This window comes from Triturus cristatus, chromosome 2_1 (assembly GCF_964204655.1).
Source record: "Triturus cristatus chromosome 2_1, aTriCri1.1, whole genome shotgun sequence".
NCBI lineage: Eukaryota > Metazoa > Chordata > Amphibia > Caudata > Salamandridae > Triturus > Triturus cristatus.
In genome coordinates, this window is record NC_140581.1 from 592,403,639 (window position 1) to 592,413,708 (window position 10,070).

General features: G+C 56.0%; 1 protein-coding gene across 1 annotated transcript; it reads right to left on the reverse strand.

The window, feature by feature from the left end:
- Positions 1–875: 875 nt before the first annotated feature.
- Positions 876–2,176, reverse strand: GPR150 (G protein-coupled receptor 150). Its single transcript, XM_085640179.1, has one exon. The coding sequence runs from the start codon at positions 2,157–2,159 to the stop codon at positions 876–878; it is 1,284 nt and encodes a 427-aa protein (XP_085496305.1). The 5' UTR covers positions 2,160–2,176.
- Positions 2,177–10,070: the final 7,894 nt, after the last annotated feature.

Below are 10,070 nucleotides of genomic sequence, written 5' to 3' on the forward strand. Positions count from 1 at the left end.
GGCAACCAACGACCAACAATTAATGAGAGGAAACCTACTTCCAAGCCCTTTCTTTTGCTTTAAGGAGGTTTCAGAAGGCATTAAGTATACTCTTAGTCATATTCCAGTGAATTGTCTCTGTTTGCTTTTGGCAATGTCAACGTGGCCCTCACTCAAACCCAAACATGCACTTTTTGGCTCCTGATGAAATGTGTGTGAGTATTGCTGCCCCATACCAATGTCTAAAAATCCAGGTGTCCCCCAGGATGAGATTTCAGTTTTTTTGGACAAAAAACGAATCCTTTGACACGCAAATGATGATTCTCAAATATATAACTTTGCTACAATCAATATGAGAACTGACAAAGCGCAAATGCGAGCTCCAAGGCGCCCATTCGCTCAGTTGAGGGGCGAGGCATCCAGGCATTGCATTAGCTAACTCTCCCCACTGGGTGTCCAGTACGCCCCCTTTGGTTCAGGCAAGTCTGCATCCCCCTCATTGTTTTGTAAATGCTCCTGGAGCCAGGTCAGGGGTGAGTCCGAAATTGAGAAAAGCCGATTCCATAGCAAATGACACAGTTGTTCTGCTCAACAGTTGTTTACAGTGGGCTTGTGAATGGCATAGAGCGCGACCACACGCGACAGATGGACGGCACTTGCAATGCTTGTTGTAAAGACGTGATATTGCTCAAAGAGGATAAGGAAAAATTGATGAACGGACTCCCAGAAGACGTGCTCTACCGTGGCTTCACCGTGGCAGATGAATCTGCAGGTCATTGTGAGGGAATGACGTTAGGAACACCCACTGAAATCATAGGTGCGCGTGTGGATGCGGTATGTGCCACAACACCAGGATCCCAGGGGTACTTCCCGTGTCACAGAAGTTAGGAGAGGCTCTAGAGCGAGCAGTCACACGAGGTGCCACTGCTGACCTCTTGGGGCCTCTTAAAGGTCACAGGCCGGCCCATGAAGAACGAAACGCTGGCGGTGTCCAGATCAGTTGTAGAAGTACTGGAGGGCTCCTTCCTGTAACTAGAGGAGGAGGCCCCCGGCAGGTACTGCGCCTCTTCCTGGCGGTGGCAGTGGCAGAGGGGGCGCTCGACTGCCTGGGGCTCCCGCAGGGCGCAGCAGCCCAGCGGGCAGAGGCTGCGCTCCAGCCTGCGCAGGCGCGTCCCGCCCGAGCGGAAGCAGAGGTAGACGTAGGGGTTGACGGCGCTGTTGGTCACCACGAAGATGCCCAGCACGGCCATGACCTGCGCGTCCAGCCCTGTGCGGCGCCCGAAGGCCAGCTTGAGCTCCACCACGAAGTAGGGCAGGCCGCAGAGCACGAAGAGCGCGATGATCACCAGCGTCATCTTGAGGGTCCGGACGCGAGCGCGGGGGATGGTACTGTTGGCGGCTGTGAGCCGGGGCTCCTGCCCGGGTGCCCGCTCCCCGGCGCCACCCTTGCGCCAGATGACCCACAGGATGCGACTGTAGGCCACGCACAGGGTGCAGAAGGGCGCCAGAAAGACGGTGCACGCCCCGTACATGATGTACGCCTGAAAGTGCCAGTCGGGCTGCCGCCGCAGCGTGCTGAGGCACCGGCGCCCTCTGACCCGAAAGACGAAGGCCTGCGGTACGGAGAGCAGCAGCGCCAGCAGCCATCCCCCAGCTGCCAGCGCCCGGGCGGGCAGCGGGGCGCCCAGGGGCCGCAGCACCACCCGCTGGCGCTCCAGCGCCATAACGGCGATCATGTTGGATGAAGCCATGAGGCCCGAAACCTGCAGCACCTTAAAGAGGCGGCAGGCCAGGTCCCCAGCCAGCCACTCGTCCTCCAGCAGCTCCCAGACCAGCTGCGAGAGCAGGGTCACCACCGACACGTAGAGGTCGGCCAGCGCCAGCTGGCGCACAGTAAAGTCTATCTTGCGGCGCTTGGGGCGCCCGGTGCGAGGGCAGGTGTGCAGCAGCACCAGGCTGTTGCCCAGCAGCGCGGCGGCCAGGATCAACGCCATGCTCAGGATGCGCAGGGGCCGGTTGTAGTTGGTGACTCGCTCCGCGTTGCTATCTCGGCCGCTGGAGTTGAACAGCGACGAGGAGAAGTTCAGGTGGCGCTGGACGGCGCGGTGGTAGCCGTCTCCTGGGCACGAAAAGTTACTGCTGCCCGAGGGGAAACTCTCAGAGCCGAAGACATCTTCCATCACTCTAGACAAGAGGAGCAGGCGCCCTTCGGAGCAGTTGACAAGAGCAGACCTTTTCCAGGAGCGCGAGCAAAAGGGGGTGTACGTGCACCATTCACCTGTTTATATGCACTTAATATGCCGGCTGTCATATGACGTGTTCTCTCCCCCACTGTGGGCCGAGCATTCAGTGTGCCCCCCACGACGCCCAGCCCCTCCCGGATACAGCAGGCACACTTTCATTTGTGGTGCGCCTGTTGCGCAGAGGTGGGCGAACATCACTTACGGTAAATTATTTTCTAATACAGCGACAGGTCCAATGCTCACAAGCATTATGGGTTACGACCATCCTCTCTATAGCACAGCTGGAGGATAGACGGGGAGGTGGGTGGCCGTCTTTCCCGTTATTGGCATCTACTCCTCGGTTGAACTTGTTTTTTAGTCCCCATTCACTAATCCAACGCGACCTGTCATTTGTATCACAACATGCTCTTTGTGTACGTGGCTGTGAGAGTCCACTTTCCTCTAAAAAGCGGCTTCGTGGGTTCCCGCATTACTCGTGCTTTGCTTGGTTTAGCCCAGCATGCCCCAGGTTACCGCCGACTGTTCATCATGATCAGGGGAGTTTCTGAGCAAAATTGGGGCTCTCCGCTGCAGCCTGGCTTGTGTTCTTCGATTGCAGCACCTTGGACAGCGGCGTACCGGGCTCTTAGCAGGGAAGCGGTCGCGCAGACACTGCAAAGGAGCGCGCTGCCTTCTGAAAGTGCAGCAGACGAAGCGGTGAAACGGAACAGACAGAGGTGGCTGCGGTGTTCAAGAACCTACCATCTTATCGGTTTTATTTCCCACATTGAAAACAACTGAGTATAGTACATGCGGGCTTAGGAGAAAACTTTGGAAATGCAACCATCTCGAGTAAGCAAGTCCGCCTTTCACATTTAGCTTCTTTAAAAAAAATATTGTATGCTTTAAGCAATCCATGCTTCGTTATGCACACCGATGTGGTGGTCTTATTCTTCAGGTCTGGGGACGTGCTGCCCCAGCCTTGTTTTTTTGTACAAACAACACTCGAACATTGAATTGAATGATTCTTGTTTTCCACACAACATATGGCTATTTGAAATACGAAGAGAAATGTTACTGTGGGGCTGAGGTCTATTTTTGGGCTGAGGGTGGTGGTGGTGGTGGGGGGAAGAGGGGGACGGGTGTTGACGGACGGCCACAACCCCTGAAGATGTGCATTGGTCTGGGGGTGGGGTGCTGGAAACTGGTGACCTGTTCATTGCAAACGGGCTTTTTTTTCGTCCCAGTTTGAGAAACAGCTTTCATTGTTATTTGATTAGAATAAACCCTGTTTTTCCTTGGTAGCTGCAGACTCCGGTGCCAATCCAGTGTTTTTCATTCTTTTCTTTATTCCAGACTGAATGTACAATTTAATTCCCCAAAGTCCATTGAGTATGACAACTATACGTTGTGCTAAAGCAAAAAAGAAAAGTAAATACACACTCTCCCAGCCTCCGCTCAGAGCAGCAGAACTTAGTAAGGAATGGTGTGTGGAATGGCTGCCAATGTAAGTGTGGATATGCATACATTGAGAGACAATGCCTGAATGAACTATCAACCAACATCAATGAAAAGGAGCATACAATTTTATAATCACTTTGGTTCAATTAACCATATTTCATGCGATAATTATATCCACATTTGTTCATTGTTAATGTTCAATTAAATTCTTCTAGAGTCTTAATTATATTTAATCCACTTTATTGAAGTTTATCCATTATCACAATTGTAATTCAGCCCAGCCAATGCGTTTCGTCCTTACGGACTTCATCAGGGTTAGGTGTATTTATATAGTTGCACTAAATGAAGCGAAAATCCAGTAAAAATTCTAGACAAAATGTTGGGCAGTGTAGTGCCCCTTGGTCAGTCTCCTTTGTCCAAGTCCCAGTTAAGAGTCATGAGAAAACCAGCCTGTATCACTGTGAGACAAGACTCCAACAGAATGAACATTAACAATGAATGAATGTGGATATAATTATTGCATTAAATATGGTTAAATTGAACCAAAGTGATTATAACATTTAATGCTCCTTTTCTTTTTTTTTTTTTTTTTTTTTTTTTTTGAAAAAGTTTTTATTGAACAATAATTCGGTTACAAGTATGGGCCTACAACCACCCGGGCCGGCCGCTAGGTACATTAGGAAATATATACATATCAAGGCTGCAATCCGTTCCCAGGGCACTGCCCCGCAGTGGCTCAAGATAGTTCTCGAAGAGCAGCAAGCGTCAGTCCAACAGTAACAAAAACAAAAGAAAAATAATAAAAACAAAAGGCGAGTTACGAGGGATACCAGTGCGGTTCAGGCTCCCCCCGGGACACTCCAGTCAGAACATTTGAGCAATCCGCTAAAGAGAGGAGTACCGGGAGGCCGGGGACTGAGGGGGGGGGGAAGGGGATCAAGGGAGATGAACGTCCATATGGAGTTGTTACAAAAAGCGCCAGGAGCCGTCAAGGGTCAGGGGGACATGGCGATATCAGTGTCTACCAGGGGGGGCGTACAGATGCCTCCGCGATACGCATTCCACTGACCCCAAATTCTACCCCATGCCCCCGGCTTGCCACGGGCCACATACACTGTCTTCTCCCGAAACATACACCAGTCCATGTTCTCCTTCCATACTGACACGGTGGGCGGCCGTTGGGCGCCCCAAAGTTGCGCTATATCCCTCTTGGCAATCATGTTCCCTAGGGCCGCCCACCGAGTCTGAGCCGCGTTGTAGTCATTGGGCTCCCACACATTCAGGACACAGCGACGCACCTCCGGCAGCAGCACAACCCCGGTGACCTGTCCCATAACCGTGTGGACCCGGCGCCAGTAGTCCGCCACCTCGCGACATTCCCAAAGGATATGAAGAAAGGTGGCGCTGAGCCCGCAGCCTCGCTTACAGAGCCCGTCGTCGGAAAAACCCATCGCGACCAGGCGCGGACCCGTAACATACACCCGGTGGAGGATCTTGAGCTGTACCAACCGGAGACGAGCCGGAATGGCAACCTCCTTGGGAGACGACAGTGCAGACTGCCAGTCTTCGTCATCCAATTCGACCCCATCCCCAGTCCAAGCCTCCCGAAGGCGCACCAGGAGATCCGCCCGGTGATTAATCAATTTTTTATAAATTAAAGAAATAGTACTATCAGGGACATGTCCGTCAAGTACGCGGTCCTCGAGGGGCGAGGAAACAGGGATCTTGGTCCCCTCCCCGAAGACCGAGAGCAGGGCGTGTCGAACCTGGGCGTAGCGGAAGAACTCCCTGTCGGTCAGCTCGTATTCGGCCTGGAGCACCGCGAAAGTCTTGACCGTGCCCTTGTGCCACAGGTCTCCCACTTTGCTGATACCAATCGTGTCCCACTGGTCAAACCCCTTGGTGGTCCACAAGCTGCCCAGGCGGTCGGAGGCAAACAAGGGAGTAGCACATGTCATTCGCTCACTCCAGCCCATGGCCGCAGTGGCAGCCCTCCAGGTCCGCACAGCAATCTTAGTAGGACCCGTAAGGGTCCGGTCAGCCAGGCGGGAATAAAGTGCCCTGTTGTAGTTCCCGCCGGGAAGCAGGAACCTGTCCATCTCATACGCCGGATTCAAGCCGGGCGCATACGTGGCGTGGTTAATGGCAGATAGCTGCGAGGCCCAATAGTACCTGCGAATGTCAGGAAGCGCGATGCCCCCGTCATACCAGGGGAGAGTGAGCTTGGCAAGAGCAATACGCGCCCGGCCGTTCCACACCAGTCTCCTCTGCAGGCTCTCCACCTCCCGAAAGTAGGCCACTGGGATAACGTCGAAGGAGTTCTGGAGTGCATAGAGGAACCTGGGAAGGGACATCATTTTAAACAGCGCGGACCGACCCAGCGGGGACAGGGGCAGCCTGCACCACCGGGCCGTGTCCTCACGCAGTCGCCGAAGTGGACGCAGAAGATTCTGCTCGTAGCGAGCCACCGGGTCCAGCGAAACGTATATCCCCAGGTACTTAAAGCCGCTCAGAGATATTTGAATCGGGAGCCGAGGCGGCAAGAGAGGAGGACCACCAGCGATGGGATAAACGCAGGATTTAGACCAATTGATCGTGAGACCCGAATTGTTCCCAAAGGAGGTCAGAACGTCAAAGAGGACGTTGAGTGACTGCCGCGGTGAGGTGAGATACAGGAGAATGTCGTCCGCATACAGCGAGACCCGATCTTCAAAGCCCGGGCCCCACCGGATCCCTCTAAGCGAGGGCTCCCAACGGAGCCAGGCAGCGAGTGGCTCCAGGGCGAGAGCAAAAAGCAACGGGGACAACGGGCACCCCTGCCTCGTGCCCCTGCCGAGGGCAAAAGGCCGAGAGACCCGCCCATTCACCACCACTTGAGCCATGGGTCCCGTGTAAAGGAGCCTCACCCAGCCAATAAATCCCTCTCCAAAGCCGAATTTATCCAAGACGGCCCAGAGGAATGGCCACTCAATAGTGTCAAATGCCATCGTGGCATCCAAAGAAACCAGCACGGCCGGTTCGGTGAGGAGCTCCGCCCTGGCGAGGACCCCATGCAGACGCCGCAAGTTAAGAGCGGTGTTGCGGTGCGGGATAAAGCCGCATTGGTCCGGGTGAATAAGGTCGCCCACGACACTCAGCAATCGATTGGCCAGGACTTTCGCCAGGATTTTAGGCTCCGCATTGAGCAGTGAAATAGGCCGGTAAGAGGTACAGCGGTCACGCGGCTTGCCCTCCTTGGGGAGAACGACTATAGTGGCCAAGCGCTGGTCGGCCGGAAGGGAACCCGCCGCAAGAGAGTCGCGGAACATGCGGCAGAGGAAGGGCGCAAGCTTATCAGGACGCAGTTTGTATAGTTCAATGGGCAGACCGTTAGGACCCATAGCCTTGCCCGAGCGAAGGGAACGAATCGCGGTCGCTATTTCATCCGACGATACGGGGGCGTCCAGCCGCTCCCGGTCCTCAACGGACAGGCCGGGCAGAGCAATATCTCTCAGTAGGAGGCGAGAGTCATCCTCGTCCCTGTCAGTCACCGGGGAGTACACCGCCCGGAGGTGGTCAGCGAAGTATTCCACAATCTCATCCGGCTCAGTCACACACACACCATCCGCAGCACGCAACTCGGGGACAACACGATTCACTCTCTCCTTTTTGTCCAGCCACGCAATCAACTTTCCCGCCTTGTCCCCCGCGTCATACAATCGGCCCTGCTGTTCCCTATACATAGTTTTGGCCGCATCAGTGACCAGGGACCTATATTCGAACTGTTTCAGGCTAAGGGCATGTAGCCCGTCCGGAGTAACATTCGCCTCCAAGGCCGACTCCAGCCCCGAGACGTCAGTCTCCAGCTTCACCACCGCCTCGCTCCTAACCTTCTTGGCCACCACTATCTGGGCGAGGGCGTGTCCGCGTATAACAGTTTTAAAGGCTTCCCAAAGGGACAATGCAGACGACACCGACCCCTCGTTTTCACTGAAGTATTGGTCCATGGCCTTAACCAGGCTGTCACGAGTCACAGGGTCCCGCAGGTACCAGGGGTTAATGGGAGCTATCCGCCCTGCGGACCGCGACCCGGTGTCAAAGAGAAGCCACAGCGGAGAATGGTCGGAGATACCACGTGCCAGGTGTCTGACCTCTCGAATCCGACCGGTCTGCGCCGCGGGCATAAGGAAGTAGTCTAACCTGGAGAGACTCCCATGCGCCCCCGAATGAAAGGTGAACTGGCACTGGGTCGGATGCATTAGTCTCCAACTCTCCACCAAGCCGAAGGTCTCCAACATCCCACCCAGCCATGACTGGGCAGCGGGGAGGGTCCTCGGTGGGTGACGATCCAGTTCACCCGAAACCACAGAATTAAAGTCCCCGCCCATGAGCAGGAGGCCGTCCGGGAGGTCAAGCAGCATTCGACCCAAATCGGTAAAGGTGGAGTTCTGGAGGCCCGGGGGGACGTAGACTGAAACCAGGATAAGGGGCTGCCCCTCCCACCTCCCAATCAGACACACATAGCGCCCTCTGTCATCCGAGACTATCCTCGTGATCTCCACCGGAAGGGAGGTTCGCAGGAGAATGCCCACCCCCCTGGAGCCAGTTGTGAAACCAGAATGGGCTACGAGGCGGTATCCCCCCCTGTTCATCGCATGGCAAACATTGCCGACCAAATGCGTCTCCTGGAGAAACACCACATCAGGAGTCAAACGACGCAAATATTGCAGTACAACACCCCGCTTAATACGGTCCCCCAACCCATTGACGTTCCACGACATAAGCCTCAACCCGTCTCCCCCCATCCCCTCCAATAGAGCAAGAGGCCCCCAGCCCGCAGCACCGCTCCCAAACATGGATAAAAATCAATACCTCGCCCTGTAAACAAAAAACACACAACTAAACAACCCCTCTTCCCCCCCAACCCCACCCCAAGTCCAACACCCCCCACCCTGCACCCCTGCGGGCCAAAGACCCCCCCCAACTTGCAGTGTGCCTGTCGCCCCACTAACCCCATTCTACAAAAAGACCCCGGAGGAGGAAAGGGACCCGAACCCGCCCGCACCCCTCACGGGTCCTGGTAAAACACAGTATGCAAAAGAAATAAGACCCAACTGTACAGTGCAAAACCACAAAAGCAAGGACCAAAAGTCAGTCTAAGGGGACCCATCACCTGCGGTGCCCCCAGAGGGCCCGGGCCGGCCACCCCCGTCCGGCAGCGAGTCCAGCCAGTCACTTGCGGCCACAGGAGTGTCAAAAAAGACTGTCCGCTCTCCGTGCTCCACTCGAAGTTTCGCCGGGTAGAGCATCGAATACTTCAGGCCTAGCTCGCGGAGACGGCGCTTCACCCCTTGGAATCCCATCCGCTGTTTCTGGACCAGTTGCGTGAAGTCCGGGTAAAAGTTGATGGTCGAGTTCTCGTAGCGGACCGGGCCACGGGTCCGTGAAGCCTGCAGAATAGCATCGCGGTCCCTGTAGTGGAACAGTTTAGCCACGATAGGCCTCGGGGGGGCCCCCGGCCGCGGCCGGCCGCCAGGAACTCGATGGGCCCGCTCCACAGCGAAGAATTTACTCAGGCCAACCGGGGACAGCTGCTGCAGGATAAGTTCCTCGACCACGAGGTCCACCGGGCGGCTGTCGGAGGACTCCGGTACCCCGATGATGCGGATATTGTTGCGTCGGGCCCGTCCCTCGAAGTCCTCAAGCCGCCGGGCCATATGGTCGTTGACCACTCTAATGTCTCCAAGCGCGGCCCGCAGATCCGACACCTCCGCACCCAGGGTGGAGGTCCGTGTGTCAAGGGCCTGGACCTTCTCGTTGGTTTTAGAGAGGTCGGCCCGAATCAGGGTGACGTCGATCGCGACAGTGTCGATCTTACGGGCCAGGGCCTCATATTGCGTCGCGATAGTTTCCCTGATGCCCTCGATGGCGCCCATAATGTCCTGTAGGGAAGGTTCCGCAGCGACGGTCGTGCCTCCCCCCGCAGCATCCGAGGCGAGGCCAGCAGCGCCAGGGGACCCCCTGCCCTGGGTATAGCGGTCCATGTTGTTGCTCTGGACCGCTCCCCCGCGTAGTGAAGCCTTGGTCTTGCGCCCCTCCGGACCCCCTTTGCCCGCCATGTGAGCGCAGTCACTCAATGGGACCTCCGATCAAGAGGTGCGCGGGCGCCAGCGAAAGGACCACAAACTGTCGGTGTAGGGGTCGGAGGCGTCAGACCCGCCCGTAGCAGGTGGAAGCAAACCCCGGGCAGAGGCCCAGGAGGCACCTCGCCACCTTAAGCACGCACGCCAGCTGATCTCCTGAAGGCCAAAACCGAAACCGAAAGTGCTAAATCGGTAACTGGCACCGTGCTGAGGCCGCTGTTGTTCAATTGCAGCCCGGCCCCACGGGTCACCTTCACCCCGGCCACCTCCGTCGGGCGGGTCCCAA